The sequence below is a fragment of the Mustela erminea genome, chromosome 10, assembly GCF_009829155.1.
Source record: "Mustela erminea isolate mMusErm1 chromosome 10, mMusErm1.Pri, whole genome shotgun sequence".
Classification (NCBI taxonomy): domain Eukaryota; kingdom Metazoa; phylum Chordata; class Mammalia; order Carnivora; family Mustelidae; genus Mustela; species Mustela erminea.
The window spans coordinates 65,735,610-65,755,434 of NC_045623.1; the positions used below are offsets into that span (position 1 = coordinate 65,735,610).

Below are 19,825 nucleotides of genomic sequence, written 5' to 3' on the forward strand. Positions count from 1 at the left end.
CAGGTGGCCAGGAACATTCACCCTGTGAAAAATCACCTGGGGGGACCTGTTATCTGACTCGGGCACTTTCTGGGTTTTTCTGGCATTCCCCTGCCCTTCCCCAAAGTGATCTCTGGACTGGGCACCGCCTGGCCAGAGTTCTGGTGTCTTGCACGGAAGACCCAGCCTCCACCACAGGAGGATGTTCTGTGCGATGGGGCTGGCGCTCAGCATTGAGGAATCTGGAACACTGCCTCCCCCAAGCTTCAGTCGTGACAGTCACCCAGTACTACCACTATAGGAGGAAAAAAAAAACCTTTCACGGGTCAAGTTGGAAACTGAATTCCTGCCATAGGCCACATGCCCGCCTTCTTGCCACCAGTATGTTCCCCTCCTTTATCTTTTGCATCTCTTAACCAGAATATACTCTCAACATTTCTTTCTTCATGTCAATCCTCTGCTCAAGAACCATCCATGGATCCCATTTGCCCATCGGATCAAATATGAGCCCCACACTAGAAATTCAAGGAGCCCCATGACCAAGTTCTAGCCTCCCTCTCTGACTTCATCCAGCATCCCTTCAACCTGCTACTCCCCACTACGTTCTAGGAACCTCTTCCTCTTTCTCTCCTGTGGGGCTTTGCCTACACCATGCCCTCTGCCTGAGATACCTTTGTCCCTTTATTCTCTTGTTTAAATTGTGGCTTGCAACCCCCGCCTTCTCTGGGTCCCCTTCCAATTGTTCCAGTTCTTAGTAACCCATTTAAACACAAAAGACTAAGTCCTTGTGTACTTTAGAATCATTTGGCTTGTTTATTCAAAAGTCAGACCAGCCCAGATCTCTCTGGAGGTGGTTCAAGGACACTGGACTTTTTAAACTTCCCAGGAAAGTCTGATGCTGCAAGCCCCACCTGGTCCAGTGACATACACTGGGGAAATGTTGATGATATAGGGGTGGGTGAGCAACCCCAAGTTCACACGGGCTACTGATGTCCACGGCTCATACACATTCCCCTCATCTCTGTGAGCAGTGCCAATAACGAAAACCTCCATTTACTGAGGGCTCACCAGGCACGAGACACACTGAGCACTTTGCAGGCACCTTCTCACCTACTCTTGGCCAAAGTCACAGAGCTTGCCAGAGGGAAACCCAGCCTCGAATTCAGACTGATGATGCCCAAGCCAGTGCTCCTCTTCCTGGACCAGAGAGCCTTCAGAGTGGGCCCCTGGTTCAATCTGGGTATATTTCATTTTGTTGCAACAACTCTCCTGCCCTTTGCTTTTGCTAAGTTCTGGGGATAGAACTATGGCAAGGAAGAGGCCCCTTTCTTCAAAGAACCTCCCAGTCCAGGTGGGGAGACTGACACACACATAGCTAGTCACTTAAGGAGGGCTGGGATAAGAACAGGGCACCCCATATGGGAAGGACGCCAAGGAGAGGGTGGGGTGGGGATGGGTTCTGTCCTGGAAGGGGAGAAGAGGACCAGCTCCAGCCTCGGGAGTAGTTGGAATTTGTGCCAGACCTTGAGGGATGCCAGAGAAGGGGACGGAAGGCATCAGGCATAGGTAAGTGCCTAAACACAGGCAGCGTGGTGGGAAAGATCAGGTTGGCTGCTGCCCTGGGAAGGGGCAAACAAATCAGCTATTAAGGGCAGGCGGGGCAGATCACGAAAGGTCTCAAACAGGAGGCTGAGGAATCTGTCCTTATGCTGTGGGCAATAGGGAGTCATGGAAGGTGTGGGAGCAGGGGCAAGCCTGCCCACAGCACTAGCACCGGGAAAGACACAAGCAGTTAAGTGCTCAATGGAACTTCACTGCCTGATGTATTCCTGTGTGTCTTTCTCCCGTCCTCAGCAGGGATGGAATGACCAGGACCTACTGGATAATGCGCACCAGGAATGGAAGTGTTCCATAGCTCTACCTCCTCTCCTCCATTCAGCCCTTCTCTGGGAGGATGGGCACATTTGCCCACTTTTCTGAGCCCCTTTCCTCATCTGTAAAGTGGGGACAACACACCAACCTTGCAGGTTTTGAGGCTGACATGAGATCAGGCGAGCAGAGTCCGCCTGATACGTGCAGACCAGACGGCATAGGGCGGAAAGAGCACAGGCTTAGGGGACTTAACATGTGAATCCTAGCTCTGCCCTAGGGGATGCCATTCTCTCAGGGCTGGCGGGAGAATCCAGTTCAGAGAACTAATATACGCACAGCCCCTGACACTCAGCAGGTGCCCAGAGCGCTGTCTGCTGCCTGTCTTGGCCAGCACAGTCCTGTTCTTCCTCCTCACTCCAGGAACACCACCACTCTCGCCAGAACGCTGCTCCTTCCTCCCGTTCCTGCTCCTGCTTGGTCCCTCTACAGCAGGGAGTTCCTTGCAGTGGGAGCCTTAGCTCTCTGCCGCTCGCTGTCAGCTTAGTTGCCCCCCAACAGCTGGCACACCATAGATGTCTGTGTCCTTTGCAAAGAGTTTTTCCCTGCATCATCTTACTGGGGAATTCATTCACCTACTGCCAATTTGTAAGCAGGACGGAGTTGATCCGCTTTGCACAGAGGAGGAATCGGAGACCCAGAGAGGAAAGGAAGGACATGTTGATGTTGTTCCAGCACCTGCTATGTGCCAGGAGCGTAACATTCATCAGTTCTCCAAAACATCCTCCCATTGCACACATGTGGACACTGAGGCTCAGAGAGGGGCAGTGACTTGTCCAAAGTCACACAGTAAGGAACTGCCAGAGGCTGAGTGCAAGCCCAGGTCTTTCTGACTCCAAAGTCTGGGATTTGGAACAAACATGTACAGCGTAGGGTTGACAGATCTGTCCCCAGGGCTGCTGTGAGGACCAACTGGGGTAACAGGCATGAGGGCAACTGGAACAGTGCTTAAGGACTGGGAATAGAAGTGAAATCGTGTCTGCTTCTACCTAATCACATGGCAAACAGGGACAGAAGCCTGGGGAGGGGGTGCCAAGGTCAGGGCAAGGCCAAGCTCACTGCCCCCAGGACCACTCTCCCAGTTTAGGGGCAGGGACTATGCCTCCCGACCTTTCCCTCCCCAGACAGTGGAAAATTCCAAAGTTCCCCTGACCTGACCGGAGGGTGAAAAGAGCAGGAATTTCTGCCATGGTACACGGATCTGGAGCCTGGGGCTGAGGGCTGACATCCCAGCGCTTGCCATGGCCTCAGGTCCATACAGCTCCCCCCCCCAAACCCCTGGACCTGCAGGAAGACTTCACCCTCCTCCCAGCTCATCAGCCAACGAAAGGGGCCATCCCAGAGACCCATGTTCTTGGTGGAGACGGAAAGTTCTCAAGGCCAAGGGAACAGAGCACAGTGGTGGGTTTTCAGGTGTAACCAGCTGGTGAAGCAGATCATGGAGTTTGGGGAGGTCAGAGTGGAATGGAATGAGAGCCCCTCTGCCCCCTTGCTCCTCAAACTCTAAAAAAAGAGCTGCAGACATTTCCTTTCAAATGAACTCCGTAGCATGTGCTCCTCCCCATCCCATGTCCCCCATAGTCACTAGCAAGCCCCAGGGGAGGAACCCCCCCTGCCAGGCAGTGAGCCCTAAGGAAGAACAGCGGCCTGTCAGCCAGGTGCCAGCCCGACCCTCGCAGCTCAGCCTCGGTGTCCTGTTGAACGTGAACAATTCCACAGAACACCAGCATCAGGCAAGGCCATGCTGGGACTATGTTGGCAAATCGCAACCACTTGGGAGCCACGGCAGAGCATGGCTAGCATGAACGCCATTTCCGAGCCACCACCGATGCCCACACTGCCTTCTTCTGGCTGGGTAGACACCAGCTGGCCAACGACAGCTTCAGCTTGGACCTAGTCTTCCCTCCTTCTAGATCACATTGGCTAACCGCACAGTTAGTCCTGCTTCCCGACACTATCCATCATGGAGCAGAGCCCTGCTCCCCTAGACCCTCCCTCAAATCCCCTCTTGGTGAACTCTTTCTCATGCCCTCTGAGACCCAGTTCCCGTGGGGGTCCATCCTTCTCACTGCCATGAGTAATAAACCAGATATTAACTTCGGGTGAGCAGCCGGCGAACCCTCCCGCAAGGCATCGGCAGACCGATTCTGTCAAATACCCCCACTGCCTAACTCTGTGGAAGTCCAAGGCAGGGGGCCATCACCTCCCTTTGGCACATAAGGAAAGCAGGAGCCCCAGAGGCAACCAGACTCGCCCAAGTTCACAGCGTAGGGTGACTCTATCATTTACCATCCAAGTGGGATGACTTTGGTAGTGCAAGTGTGCACGAACAGTCAGTGAGCAGGGACAGTGGGTCTAAGCCAGGACTGTCCAGGGCAGACCAGGCATACAGCATCCGGCAGCAGGATGTGGGGGGAGCCAGTACTGGCAAAGCCTGAATCTCACCATCTCTCCCTTCCGCCCCGAGCACAACACTCCCCTGCCCCGTGCTCCCTACCACTGGGTTAGTCTCTCTGCTGGCCGGCTGGCAGCCCGGGGCTCTGGCTTCTCTGGGGAGGGATGGGGAAGGCATACAGTTGTGATTCAGGCATGTGGGGCTACTCCAGGCCTTCTGGACCACACAGCTGTCCCCCGGGGCCATGCCCCCCCTGCTTGACATTTGCTTTCCAGAGGGTGCCCTCGGTGCCTGCCAAGCACGATGCCTTATTTTGCCTGCCCAGAGGGGGAACAGGTGGTTTCACATGAAGGAATTTGCAGGTGAAAGTGACCCCTTTAAACACTGAAAACTTTATTTTAGCTCTTTGCCCAGACAGCCCTTCTGATGCAGGTCATCTGCTGCCTGACCTCAGGAAGCAGGACAGAGGAACACGAGGCACCTTGCCATGTCCACTGTCATGGGGCCATTGGTGGGACCGTGTTACAGCAGAGGGCATGCCCCCTGGGGCAGCCCTCACTACGGAAGGTAGTGATGACCCAGAACAAAAGAGGAGTGTTTCCAGGGGCGCACACGTCTTCTTTTTCTTTTTTTACTTTTTTTTTCTTTTTCTTTTTTTTTAAGATTTCACTTATTTATTGGGATGGGGGGCAGAGTCTTGACTCTGCTCTTGGCACAGACTCAGCACTGTGCTGAGTTCGGAGTCAGATGTGGGGCTTGATCTCATGACCCTGAGACCAGGGCCTGAGCTGAAACCAAACGGAGGCTTAAGCAATGGGGACCACCCAGGCAACACAGCGGCATGCACTTCTGACTCAGCCCATGGGGCAGTCCTTTCCCTCGGCCGAGATTCCCACCCCTAACCCAGAAGCCTAGCTTAGATGAAGGTCCCCTCCACCCAGTAGGCCATGGTGCAAGCTCTGAGTGCGCAGACCTCATGGGAAGTCGTGCCACTGCCCTCTTCTCCGAAGCCGCTGCCGTCCACGCTGGGGACACAGCACAGATCTGCCTCACCAAAGCGAGACACGGCAGAGTTGCAGTATAGTCATGTATCTTCAGGGCCTGCTCAGGCAGCCTGAGCCACCTGTCCCTGCATTCCATGGGTGGTGTGGTTGTCACTCGGCTGCCTCTGGACTCCACTGTCCATTTCTAACTTCTCTGCACCCTCCTTGGCTTGCACTCAGCACTCTGTTCCTAGCTTACAAGGCACCAAGTTCAGTAAATGGTAAGCTCTTGGAGGGCAAGAACCTTATCAGTTCATGTCTTTCTCCTCCTAAAAGTCCTGGCTTTGTGTTCAGCACACAGTAGGTGCTCAGCAAACGTCCCCGAATCCAACCAAATCAAGCCAGGAGGCTTCACCTCAGCCCCCATCCTCAGCCAATGCAGACATATTCTGCAGGGAAGGGGGTTTCTCTGAGGCCTTTCTGCCTGCCTTTGTGACCCAAGTGCAGGCCATTTGGAGGTTTGAATGCCTGAGGGTGAGGGGCCTCGGGGTCTAAGAGTTAGGGGATGGGGGCGTTATCTGCAAAAGGCTCTGTCAGTTTTGTAAGTCTTCGATGACTGCTGATCTGAGCACAGGAGATACCCAGGTGAGTAGTGCCGAAGTCTAGCCTTGAGCTGGCAGTCACCCTCCAGCAATGTACAAGGCCCGCAGGTGGCACAGAGGAGCCAGAAGAAGTAACTCATTCTGGGAGGTGATAGCATTAGGAAAAGCTTTCAGAGGACGGGCATCTGTGCCGGGGTTTGAAGGATGAGCATGAATTTGCCAGACACCGAAGCAAAGGGCATGCTGGTGGAGGGCACAAGCCTGGGACAGGCTTGGGGAGTGAAGGAGGACTTGGCATTGGAGGAGCAGAGGTTGTGGTATGGGGCTGACCAGAGAGAAAGTCAGAAGGTCCACGGAGGTGAGGCATGGCAGGTTTTGGATCTGGGGCAATGGGAAACACAGGACGAATTTGGGCAGGATAGACATGGTTAAGCTCTGATGAAGAAAGATCACACCGTCCATCTGGGTACGGGACAGCAGAGGGGACATCAGGGGGTATAGGACATCAGGGTCTATAGGACTTCAGAGGAACAGGCACCCTGAGCCTTCACTGAGGATCAGGGCCTCAGGGATAGCACCAAGGAAGGTCCTGTTCAGAGGCCCGCTATGGGGGGAGGCAGAAAAGGCTCTTGAGGGCCCCAGCAGCTTCAAATCTTCTCAGGGAACCGTATTTTACCTTCAACACTTCACCAAAGAAAGTGAACAGTGAAAGCAATGTCTCCAGACAGCAAGCATCCCCTCCCTGAGCTCCGCTTTGAGTCCTCCAAGTGCTCTCCAGCCTGCTGTCTCGCATGAACCTCCTCATAACCCCATTTTGCAGACAGGGACACTGAGTCCCTGTGAGGTCACATGGGGGTTAGCGGCAGTGCGGGGCTAGAACCCAGGGAGCAGATCCATCTCAGGCCTGGGCATCAGGCTCAAAGCCCACTTCCTTGTCTGGGAGGGGGTCCCCAGGGCTGTCTGGCAGCCCATAGTACAAGTCTTCTTCTTCCTGTTCTGGCTCCTCTGCGCCTGTGTCTAAAGTCTTCTCTTCCTCCTCCTTTGTCCTCTGGGATGGCTGCTGACAGCTGGACAGGGCAGCAGCCCACTGCTGGCCCTCTGGGGGCGCATCCTCTGTCATGGGGGCGTCGATCAGGGCAAAGTCGTGGAAGCGGTCCAGCTGGCACTTGCAGGCCCAGGGCTCCCGAGTTGGGCGATGAGGCTCCTCCCCCTCTGGGGGCGAGGGGTTGGGGCTGCCGCTCTCACTGGAGTCCACATCCAGCTCATCTTGGAAGGAAGCCAAGGGTGCAGGGCCCCGGGGACAGGCCTGGAGGCTGCAGGAGCAAAGGACCAGAGAGCCAGGGTAGCCCCGAGTCAGAAGGTCTGGGTCCCAGTTCTAGCCACTAGTTGCAAGGCCCAGGGTAGGTGAGTTTGCCTGTCTGGTCTCAGTGTCCTCCCCTATAAAGTGGGACAGCGTAATCGTACTCTCTTATGGTTGTCTCTGAGGATTACAGCACATGGTGTGTGCAAAGTCCATTGCGCACATAGTAGGTGCTCAAGAAATGGAGGGTGCCTGGGTGACTCAGTGGGTTAAAGCCTTTGCCTTCAGCTCAGGTCATGATCCCAGGGTCCTGGGATCAAGCCCCATGTCGTGCTCTCTGCTCCGCAGGGAGCCTGTTTCCTCCCCTCTCTCTCTCTGCCTGTCTCTCTGCCTACTTGTGATTTAAAAAAAGAAAAAAAGAAATGGGATTATGTTATGATCCCCATGTTATGATCTAAACCAGGTTCTTTCCCAGCCTCTCTGGCCATTCAGGGGTCTCCTGTGGGCCCTCAGCCTCCACCACACACACAGCACCATACCCTTCTGTTCCCTCGTCACCTCCCCCATTGGACTGGGAGCTCCTTCAGGGTGGGAGCCTTTGCGGTCTGGTGGGAGTAGGTGCCTGGCAATGTTGGTGGGATGAGTGAATAAATGGATGGATGGGAACCCAGATCATAACCAGCCCGGGACAGGACGGGCGTGAGTGCCCAGCCCGAGGTCACAGAGTGCATCAGCAGCAGAGTTCAGATTTGAACATGCTGTCCCAGCTCTCACAATAGCCCTCTGAGGTGGGAGTGATTGCTCCCACATGGGGAAACTGAGGCTCAAGAGGGTAAGAAACTTGCCAAAGCTACACAGTGAGGAGCTGGGATTTGAACCCAGGCCTGGGTGACTAAGCCAGACTCGTGTGTCTGCTCTACCTGCTGCCTCTCAGGGTGTCCCCACGCACCCCCCGCCCTCTCTACTCCCAAATGTCCCCAACCAGCCCTGAGTGGCCCACAGCCCTGCCTGCTTCACGCAGGAACTGAGCAGCACCCCACCCCTGCACTCCGCCCACTCACCCAGGCCTGCTCGGAGTCGGGTTGCTTCCTCCCTCGTCCTCATCCGAGCCTCTGTGGATGACCACCGCAGCCTCCATCCAGCCCTGAGACCCACAGGGGCCCCCTTGTCCTCCATCGCTGGCTCCTGGCTGGGGGGCCAGCAGCGGGCGAGGGTCCTCATGGTAGCCCATGACCTTCATTTGGATGTGACTGAAGTCGGGCAGGCTCTGGTCATAGGCAGCTTCCTCCCACAGCCTGATGTATGGGGGCTGGGGGCTGGGCAGGGCACGGCAGAGAGCAGAGAAAGAACAGGCAGGTGAGTCCACTTAGCGAACACCACAGGAGGAGACATCGGTATTGTCCCCCCCACCCTTGCTGCTCTGGACATCTGGTCTCCCCTAATCTCTGGACTTTAGGGGAGGTAAATGTACCCAGTCCACGGATAGGAAAACTGAGGCCCAACAAGTCTTGGCAGAGCTCAGACTCTCAGACCAGTCAGTGCTCCTCTCACTGCACGTCCCCAAGGTTAACCCCAAGAGTCCACTTGTGAACCGCAGACCAGTTTGCATTGACGGAGCATGTGCTGCGCCGCAGACGGTGAGCTAAGAGCCCACAACTCCCACCGCATTTATCCTGCACCGTGAAGCCGAGCAATCGTTCCCGTGGTTCGGTTGAGGACGCAGCAGCAGCAACAGCCCAGTTAGTGCGTGCTCCTTGCCTCAGGCTGTGTCAGGGGGCTCCTCGAATCCCCACCTTACCTGGGAGCAGGGAAGCATGGAGACTTGGGCTGGGTCGCCCCGAGTGCCTCAAACACCAGGTTACAGTGTTGGGGTTCCAGACATCCCATCCCGTGCCCTTCCCTATGTGCTCTACTGCCTCTCCAGGAAGTGAGGCGCAGGGACTAGATCCCTTGCCCACGATCACACAGGAGGAGCCCAGGGCTCAGCTAGGTGCAGTGGCTCTTCCTGTATGACCATTTTATGCCCACCCAGGGTCTAGCCACCTCACTCCCCTGGGGACATGTGGTCACTCTGTACGCCAGGAACAGAAAATATCATCACTACCTTTTTCTGCAAGCAAAGCAGAGTTCCAGAGCCCTGACCACAGACCCTGGACCTGCAGCCCAGCCTTCTTAGTGCAGAGTTACAGCCTCCAGAGGGTGTGGAGGGTGGGACCCCAGGGACCCCACACACATCCAGGGCAGGAGTGCTCGCTGCTGTGTCCTGGGGAGCCAGGCCTGGCACCTCCACGGAGGCAGGTCTGGTCTGGCCCATCCGTGGCTCCCTGGGAGGTTTGAGGCCTGTGATTATACTTCTTTTTTTGTTTGCTTGCTTGTTTGTTTTGTTTTAGAGAGAGAGAAAGAGAGGGTGAGGGGAGAGGGAGAGAATCCCAAGCAGGCTCCATGCCCAGTGCAGAGCTAGAGGCGGGGCTCGATCTCATGAACCTGGGATCGTGACCTGAGCTGAAATCAAGAGTCAGATGCTTAACTGACTGAGCTACCCATGCGCCCTACGATTGTGCTTCTTGAGCCTCAGTTTTTTGCTCGTGTAAAGGGCCCGACAGCCCCACTTCCCAGGGTTCCTATGAGGACTGGAGGAAGTAATGAGTGCCAACTGCTTGCTTTGATCTCAGGTTGATAGAAAATATGTCTTGCTAATGAAGGCACACTGAGAGAGGGCCCACCACGCACCAGGTTCTGTTCTTAGTGCTTCCTTACATTAACTCCCTCACCCCTCCCTGAAGCCCTGGGAGAAAGGTGTGATTAGTACCCCCGTTTTGCAGATGGGGCAAAGAGAGGCACGTTGCATTCCCCAAATCCCATAGCTGGTAAGTGGAGAGCCACAGGGCTGTGTCTGGCTGTCCACATGCCCCTTTTTTGCCATAGAAGATGTCATAGCTGTTTGGAATTTAGGGCTACACCTGTTTTTTATTTGGGTCAGCCACGAATTTGCCCTCAGACAGGACAAAGGCCCTGAGCCTCAGTTCCCCAATCTTTAAAATGGGGGATAATAATGCCTCCCTCATAGAACTGAGGGTTCAAAACAAGTCCTGATTTCAAACAGCATGCTCTCAGTAAGCGAGGGGGCAAAGGAGGAAGCTGGACCCAGCAGACGGACACCCCCCACCCCTCTCCATCACCCTCCATTGAAAGAGGAGACTGGCCTGAGGGGCTCCCCCTGCTCCACCCCTGTCCTGGAGAGCCTGACACCTACCTCTTCATCTCAGCAGCGAGCCCATTCTCCAGCAGGCCCAGCGCCTTTGGGGACAGGATGCCTTGGAAGTCAGAGTCAGCGGGTATGAAGGTGATCTGCAGGACAAAGGAAAGAAGGCTTCTCTGTGGCTCCCACAGCCATCCTGACCGGGGTGGGCCTCCGTGTGACAGCAGATGAGCCTGCTCAGGGGCCAACTCCAGGGGGTGGAGGCATCTCTGGGCTCTTACTCCCAGGGGCTCTTCACCCAACAGACATTTACCGGGCACCAGCTGTGTGCCAGGCAGTCTTTCAGGCACTAGGGGGCAGCACTGAGCAAATGAGCCAAACATCCCTGCCCCAGAGGACCGGTATCTTGTCACTTCCCAGGATACTTGTCCGGTGCCCAGAAGGTGCCTGGCACAGTGTAGGGGCTTCATCCATATCTGGTGAGCGAGTATCATGTATTTCTTGGCACAGAGGTTGTGGTGGGGGACAGGGAGGTGAATGGCTGTAATTGCACCCACTAGTCCCCATTCTGGAACATTCAGGGATCAGGAGGTCTCTGTAAGTGCAGCACGTGGGGTGGGGACCGGATGGCAGAGGGGAGGCAGGTCATAAAGGAGTCAGCGGGAGAGACAGAGAAGCCCTGTTTTTGGGGTCTGGGAGACTGTGAAAGATTCCTTCCTTGGGCAGGTCTTCTCTCTGCTCAGAGCCTCTACGTGCCTCTCTATAAAAGGGGCTAACCTCAAAGAGATATTGGCGGGCACTGTTCACAACAGCCACAAGGTGGAAAGAACCCAAGTGTCCAAAAGCAGATGAATGGATCAAGAAAATGTGGCACATACACACAATGGGTCATTATTCAGCCTTAGAAAGTCGGGAAGCTCAGACACATGCTACAACATGAACGAGTCTTGAAGAAATAAGCTAGTAACAAAGAGACAGATGCTGTAGGAGTCCAGTTCCATAAGATACCCACAATAGTCAAATTCATAGGCAGAGTAGAATGGTGGTTGCCACAGACTGGAGGGAGAGGGTGGGGAGTTTCTGTTTAATGGGTAGTAAGTTTCAGTTTGGCAAGATGGAAAGACTTCTGGAGATGTGCACAACAGTGTGCATTTAATTAACACTACTGAACTGTAGGAGCACCCTGCTCACTCAGCTGGGGGAGCGGTATGACTCTTGATCTGGGAGTTGCGGGTTTGAGCCTCATATTGGTATAGAGATGGCTAAAAAATAAAAAATGTATATATATTTTTAAAAACTGTACACTTAAAAATGGTTAGGACAGTAAATTTTATGTTATGCATATTTTACCACAATTTCTTTAAGTGGGGCTGGAGATACCTATCTCCTAGGGTTGCCGTGAAGATCCCATGAGATAATGTAGAAGGAAGCCCCTGGCACAATGCTGGGCACATAGTAGCTGCTCAGTAAACCATAGTTCATGCTACTGAAAATGAAATTTTTTTTTAAACTTTTTTTTTTAAAGATTTTATTTATTTATTTGACAGAGAGAGATCACAGTAGGAGAGAGGAAGAGAAGAGATCACAGAGAGAGAGGAAGGGAAGCAGGCCCCCCGCTGAGCAGAGAGCCCGATGTGGGACTCGATCCCAGGACCCTGAGATCATGACCTGAGCCGAAGGCAGCGGCTTAACCCACTGAGCCACCCAGGTGCCCCCGAAGATGAAATTATTTGACCTCTTTGAGTCTTGCTCTCCTCAACTGAAAATTTGTTCAACAAGTATTTGACAAGACCCCACTGTGTTATAACAGGGTTGTAAACAGCAACTCCTTTTGTCTCTTCCTACAGAGCGTGATGAGTAAAAGACACTTGTCTGCCCCAGAAAATTCCATCCTGCTAGGAGGAAGGAAATGATGGATGGAGAGGTCCCTAGAACTCCTATGCAGAGTGAGCTTCCTTGAAATGTCTAGAAATAAGGAATGGATCTCAGTAGCTTCCACACTCTCCAAGGATACCCTTCACTTGCCAGCTGGCTCTGTACTTCTTAGAAGCTTCCCCTTTCTCTGCCTCATTATCTCATGGCCCAATCACCACTTCCTCCCATTTCTCCTCTTCACCACCATCACCATCATCATTATCACTACACCCACTACGCCCACCTCTACCATCACCATTATCACCATTACTACAACCATCACCATCATCACCACCACCACCATCATCTCTATCAACATCATCATCATATCATCTTCTCCATCACCACCATCACTATCATCACCATCACCACCACCAACACATCACCATGATCACCATTACTACAACCATAATCATCATCACCACCATCATCTCCATCAACATTATCACCATTACTACAACCATCATCATCATCACCACCACCATCACCATCACTACCACGACTACCATCAGCATCATCACCACTACTACAACCATCACCATCATCGCTAACACCACCATCATCATCTCCATCAACATTATCACTGCATCATTACCATCACTATCACCATCATCACCACCACTACCACTATCATGATCTCCATCACCATCATCATATTATCATCACTATCACCATCATCACCATCATCTCCATCACCACCATCACCATCATCACCACCAACAACACATCACCATTATCACCATTACTATAACCATCACCATCATCACCTCCATCATCATCATATCACCATCACTACTACCATCATCAACTCTATCAACATCATCATCATATCATCATCACCATCACCACCATCAACATCACAATTATCACCTTACTACAACCATCATCATCACCACTACTCCCACCATCATCTCCATCATCCCCATGATGATGATCACTATTACCATCATCACCATCACCACCACATCATTGTCACCATCGTCATCCTCATCACCATTACTGCTATCATCATCCCCAGCAGCATCATCATATTATCATCACATTACCATCACCATCATCACTACCAACACATCACCATTATCACCATTACTACAACCATCACCAACTCATCATATCATCACCATCACCACCACATCATTGTCACCATCGTCATCATCATCACCATTACTGCTATCATCATCCCCATCATCATGATAATATGCATCATATTATCATCACATCACCATCATCTCCATCACTACCATCACCATCATCACCAACACATCACCATTATCACCATTACTACAACCGTCACCATCATCATCATATCATCATCACCATCACCACCACCACCACCATCATCACCTCCATCAATATTATCCTCATATTGTCACCACCCCACCACCATCTCCATCATCACCACAGTGATGTTCACTATTAGCATCATCATCATCACAATACATCATCACTATTATTACCACAATGAAGAGCCTGATAGAAAAGGAAAGTCTAGAATGTGTTAGAACACAAGTCCTTTAAAGAGGGGGGGACAGACAGAGTTGAAACTGGTGAGGGGATACCAGACTATGAAGATCCCAGAACATCAGACTAAGCAGTTCACTGTTTACCCAGAGGCAATGGGAGCCCTGGAGAAGTTCTCAGCAGGAGAATATACAGACAGATTTGTGTTTCAGCAGAGCACCAAGCAGTCACCAAAGGAAGGGAGCAGAGGGAGAGAGGGATACCCATGGAGAAGACAGATCCATTCACCACCAGTCAGGGGCCTGGTCCTAGACTTTTTCTCTGCCAACCCTTCCCTTCTCCCAGCAGCCCAGCCCTCCTCAGCCAATGGACACAGCATCCCTGACTGTCTCATCTTCCAACTTTGCCCCAGTTCCTCCTCCTGTCATGCCTGAAGTCCGGCTGACCACCACATCTGACCAAGTCTACTTCAAAAAGTCAATGAGATAAGCTCAGTAGAAGCTCAGTCCTATATCCAACCACAGCAGGACTGGACATTTGCTGAATGAACAATGTCTTCTCCGTTCCTGCAGTCCTGGGTTCAAATGCTGCTGCAGGCAGTGCAGGGCCCCATCACTTCTCACCCAGCCCAGTGTAGGAGCTTCCTCCACTGGCCTAGTTGCCCCTTCCTCCTCTCAGATGTCAGCCTGATAACTTCCCTCAACTGCAAAGATAGTCATGTCCCTCTCTTGTCTCATCTTTGGACCTTAAAGGGTAAGGTCCAAATTGTTTAGCATGGCATCCCAGGCCCTGCGGAGCTGAGTCCATTCTGTCTCCACCTTCCTTCCAATTGCCGCCGGGCAACAGCCATGTTGACCCACTCTCCTTGTTTTTACCTCATTCTTTTGATCGTGCTGTTCCTTCTTCCTGGGAAGTTTCCCCCCATCTTCTCTGCCTGGCCAACTTCAACTTAGCTTACAAAGGCTAGCTCATCTTCTCCGTGAAGCCTACTCTCTCCCTGACAAGATCCCCAGTCCTTCAAAGACAGGGACAGCTCAAATCTTGTTACTGTTATATCTTAATTGGCTGATTCCCTACCCTTATATTTATATTTTGTTCAACCCAGACAATTCCCATTTGTGGGGCACTGAGAGGGAGGGGAGGATGGGCACCAGCATTTGCTGAGGGCTCTGATGGGCCAGGCACAGAGACGATGTAGGAGACAGGGCCCCTCCCTCTAGCACACCTCCCTGGACCACAGCACACTTTCCTTCCTTGCCTGCGTCTCTAAAACACACACTCACATAGACCCACACCAGTGCCCACACCCCTGCACACACATTCAGAGACCTGACCAACGGACAAACACCGTTCCTGAGGACAATGTCTGATGCCAGCTCACCGACACAAGACCCCACTGGTTCCCCACACGGGCCCATGCAAGGCTCCACCAAGGTCACAGAAGAGGGGCAGAGGGAGGAGGGAGTTGAAGCTGGGCCTGCTGGACACGAAAGTGCACACTGTTTCTACCCTGCCTTGCTGCCTCCCCAGCACCTGAACACGTGAACCTATCAACAGTTACTCATTAATACCCAGTAGGGTTCCCTCTCCGCTTTCTCCCTCACCCGTCACTGCCACTGGGTCCCTCTCCCTTCCACCCCCCCCCACCTCCCTGCAGAGCCACCTCTGGTAAACGGGGAGAGAACAGGAAGGACATGGCCCTCCACACCCCTGCTGTCCCCTGCCCAGGCCCCAGGATCCAGCCTCCTCCTCACTGGGAGGATGACAACACAGGTGGGGACACAGGTGGCTTGGGTCCTAGGGACCTCTTCTCACAGTGACCTGTGCTCAGGGCATTGCACAGACAGAAGCTCGTTGACTGTAAACTGCTCAGTAAATGGCTACAAACCAGTCCAGACCGCTCCAGCACTGAACACACTGAAGCCCGGGGCTGGCCCATGGAGGGGGCAGGGCTGGGGAGAGCCGGGCCCAGGCCCCCAGGAGCTTCCTCCCTCCTCCCCAGAACCCCTGAGCACAGCCACCCAGGTGGGAGGGCTGCATGTCATGGGGGCTACCCAGGACCTGGAGGCCTATATCCTTACGTGTCAGGACCCACAGGGCCCCTCAAGGCACCCCCTCACCCCCCCCACTTCCTGACACACACTTTGTACAAATGAGGAAACAGGCTCAGAAAGGGAAGGTGCTTGACCAAAGTCTGCCCAGCAGTTAGAGACAGAACCCAAGTTCTCTCCTTCTCTCCCTGGGTCTGTCTGACCAGTTGTGTGATCTTGGAAAAGTCGCTCATCCTCTCTGGGCCCTGAAGGATTACAGCTCCTGACATGGTCCACATATTGTTGGGAGGACCAGCAACAGTGAGACTGGAAGCTCTTCTCCTATATACAACACCCTACTCGTCACAAAACAGTCCTCCCTCCTGTCTCTTCTCTGGTCTTCATAATAACTCCGGGAGGCTGGAAGAAGTAGGAGCTTGGGGCCCCTTTTACAGATGAAAGAAACCAAGGTTCAGAAAGGCAAAGACCCACAGAGTTTGAGACAGAGCTGGAACTAGAACTCAGGACTCCCAAACCAGTGCTCTTCTCATCACTAAGTCACTGATAAGGCTAGGCGTATGTTAAAGGGAAGACTACATTAAGCTGCCCCACCCACGTCCGCGAGGTTACTGCAGACCCGCCCCGCAACTCTCCGCAGCTCCGGGACACAGGGAAAGCCCTCCAAGGGGGAGGCTTGTACTTTAAGTCCTATGTACGTGGCTGAGCGGCAACCCTGACTCTGACACTTGGGAGCTGTGGAACTTCACCTTTCTGAGCCTGGTACTTCCTCACTCTGCTCTGAAATGAACTATGAAAGATGGGGGACCATACCCAGACAGTACCAGAAAGTTCCAGATGAGGATGAACTGTGTACTCTGTGAAAGCAGGAATGCCTGGCAGGCAGGAAACGACTCCTTAGCTGTGGCCACAAGCCCAGAATCGTGGGTTGGGTTTCTTGCGGCTCCTTCATGGTTCAGGGTTCCAGACCCAAGGGGCTTCTGATTAGTCCTTACATGAGGGAGGCACGCAAGGAGGGACGGAGAGATGGAGGGAGGGATGGAGGAACGGAAGGAGGGATCGACGGAGGGAGGGATGCTCAGGAGGGCAGAGGGAAGGAAAGAGAGAGGGGAAGAGGGGAGGATGGAAAAACCAGGGAAAGATGGGGGACCATACCCAGAACAGAAACACAGTCCCTGACCCTCCTGGGCCTGGGCCAGCAGCCCTCCCGATGCGGCCACTGCCTACCTTGGGGTAGCATTGGCACATGCTCCAGATGACGCCCCCGATCACCATGATGCAGCCCATAGCGTAGAAGGTGCCGTAGACTTGGGGCCGGTCGTGGCTCATGAGGAACGTGCCGAGGGCCAGCAGGAAGAGCCCCAGCACAATGAAGCCGATGCGGAAGGTCTTCTCGTCGGCCATGGCTGCCTGGCCCAGCCCCGGTATAAGGGGGGCCGGTGAACCCCTGCAGATACCCGCACACACTCACACAGAGAAGGACGACGCTCCAGGACCACTGCAAGCTGGGGCTCCAAGTTCAAGGGAGGGAGGCTCCCTCCAGGGCCAGCTGCCCTCGGGTGCACCGTTCACCAGGCTGGAGGAGCTACGCTTCGATGGCCCTGTGCCACCCCCCCTCCACCTTCACTCCCTCTCACCTTCCCTCTGGGCCCAGCCAGCGCTTGCATGTGTGTGTGTGTGTGTGTGTGTGTGTGTGTGAGAGAGAGAGAGAGAGAGAGAGAGAGAGAGAATCTGAACGAGGGAAAACATGAGGGAGGGACAGGGGGAGGTTTCAGGGGCTGAGCCCTAGCCAAGACTTCAACATCACCTCATTTGCCTGCGTGGGGCTGAGCTGGGCTGGACAGGTGGCCCCGTGCCATCCGGCCAGGGAAGCAGGGTACAATCCCACAGCCAAAAGACACCGACATGCCGCTGGAAGATTTTAGGGTCCCCCGGGCCAGCGTTTTAGGATCCTGAAGCACTCTGGACTCTTCAAGGTCATGGGTCCATCTGGGGTTCAGGAATAATAGCTTCTCCTTCAACAGCCCTCAGATCCAGCCAGGCTGCACTCTACAGTTTGCAGGGGAAGGGTTGGGGGAGTTCCCTATAATAGCTCAGGAGACCCTCACAAATAAGAGCTTGCCAAGGGGTCAGGAAGGGCTGAGGGTCGCCCAGTCACATCCAGGTTTGATTCGCCAGGCGAACTTGGGCTGGTGGCTCCACTCTGGGCTTGAGACTTGTCACCTGTGCAAGTGGGTGGTGGGGAGTGCGGATGTGCGCGGTCTCCGTCCGGCGGGAGCCTCTCGCGCCCCCTGGTGGCCGTCATGACACACGCTCTGGAAAACGCTCAGCTCCCAGTTCAATCAGGCGTGTCTGTCCCTCAGCCCGAGGTTATCGCGCTCATTTCACAGGAGAGGAAACGGAGCCCGGGGAGTGGCAGGGACTTGCCAGTACCTCCCCAAACCGAGTCGGTGGCTAAACGAGGACAGAGACCCATGTAGTCCAACCCCGATGTAGATAGATCTGGTCCTTAGCCCTTCCAGAGAGGCCTCCCGGTCACCCGAGCATTGTCCTCCGCACCCCACCTTTTATCTCCTTTCCCAGAGAGCCGCGGTGATGGTTACAGGGGAACATGTGTGTCCCGTTCTCCCTGCTTTCCGCTGCTCCCCTCCTGCCTGCTTGTGGCCTTTCCCTCCCAGCCAAGCAGGGGTCAGTGGGAGAGCAGGTCAGAGATCTTATCTCCCAGTAGAGGGCGCTCTAACCGCTGTTTAGATCCACTCAGGATCCTTCCAAGATCCTCAAAGACAAACAGGGAAAAGATCACACCAATTTGACAGATGCAGAAACTAAGGCTCTTGGAGGCAAGGTGAGCTACCCAAGGTCACAAACCTTGTGAATATCAGAGCAAGGAATTCAAACCAGGTCCCCAATCAGTCTCTTGCTAAACAGCTACTCCCTGCCGGACACCCTGAGGTACGAGGCCCTCTTGATAAATATGGGATTTTCAGAGAGCAGTGGCACTTGGTCCCACTTTCTGGGCCACAGTAAGGCTCTGAGACATGGGTGAGGCCCAGCACATGCACAAAGAAGAGAGAGGGATGGACTTGGGGGAAGGCGGAGAATGGGAGGAACAAAGGGACAGATTCATAGAAGGGATCCTTGAGAGGTCATTTAGAGTTCTGTCAGGGCAGGAAAAAAATTCAAAGTGATCAGCAAGTTCAAAGGCCCAGGGGTAAGTAATGGCTGGAGTGAAAACTCTAAATGCCCAGCACACCCTCGCCCCCTCTCCACCTTACCCTGCATACTCCTCCCCTACCTCCTCAGACCTGCCCCTCCCATGTCAACTCCATCCTTCCAGCATTATTGAGGCCATTACCTGGGTATCCCGGCCAGCATCCTTACCTCCTCTTCACACCCATATCCTGCTGGCTCTATCTCTAAGATATAAGAGTCCAATCACTTTTCACCCCCAAATTCTACCCATCACTCTGGTCCCAGTGCCCATCATCTGTCTCCCTGAATGGTTTCTGCTTCTACCCTTGCCCCCTGAAGTCTCTTTTCAACCCAAATGCCGGATCGGGGCATGTCATTGCTCTGTTCAGAACCCTGGAAGGGCACCCTGTTTTATCAGAGTAAAAGCCAGAGACCTCAAAAACAGCCTACCAGTCCCTGGATAATTTGTCCTTGCCGCCCACCCAAAGCCCCTCACCCCGAGCCCATCTCCTGCCCAGCCTTCCTGTCACTACCCCAGCTCCCTGGCTACCTACTCTTCTCAGAATACAATGCAACCCAAGGCCTTTGCACCTGCTGTTCCTTCTGCGACACTTGCCGACCCCCTCCCTCTCCTTCTTCAAGCTTTTGCCCAAACGTCATCTTCATCTTCACGTTGAGGCCTTCTGCTTTGATGTTTAAAACTGCAGCACTCCCTCCCCTCAGGGTGTCCTCTTTTCCTGACTGGTTTTTCTCCAGTAGCTTGCGCATCTATCATGCTAGTTACATTGTTTATTCCTCTCCTGTCTGTCTCCTGCTAAGGCAG

General features: G+C 53.7%; 1 protein-coding gene across 1 annotated transcript; it reads right to left on the reverse strand.

The window, feature by feature from the left end:
- Positions 1-3,083: 3,083 nt before the first annotated feature.
- BSND (barttin CLCNK type accessory subunit beta) lies at positions 3,084-17,482 on the reverse strand. Its single transcript, XM_032303319.1, has 4 exons — positions 17,038-17,482; positions 10,442-10,536; positions 8,250-8,504; positions 3,084-7,201 (listed from the first exon to the last, which is right to left on the reverse strand). The coding sequence occupies exons 1-4, from the start codon at positions 17,212-17,214 to the stop codon at positions 6,787-6,789; spliced, it is 942 nt and encodes a 313-aa protein (XP_032159210.1). The 5' UTR covers positions 17,215-17,482; the 3' UTR covers positions 3,084-6,786.
- Between the last annotated feature and the right edge of the window lie 2,343 nt (positions 17,483-19,825).

Excerpts from the sequence above, each read along its gene's own strand:
- BSND (XM_032303319.1), bottom strand. The coding sequence starts at position 17,214 with ATGGCCGACGAGAAGACCTTCCGCATCGGCTTCATTGTGCTGGGGCTC. Across the intron at positions 10,537-17,037 it reads TGTGCCAATGCTACCCCAAG|ATCACCTTCATACCCGCTGA; the intron begins GTAGGCAGTGGC and ends TTTGTCCTGCAG. Across the intron at positions 8,505-10,441 it reads CTCGCTGCTGAGATGAAGAG|CCCCCAGCCCCCATACATCA; the intron begins GTAGGTGTCAGG and ends TGCCCTGCCCAG.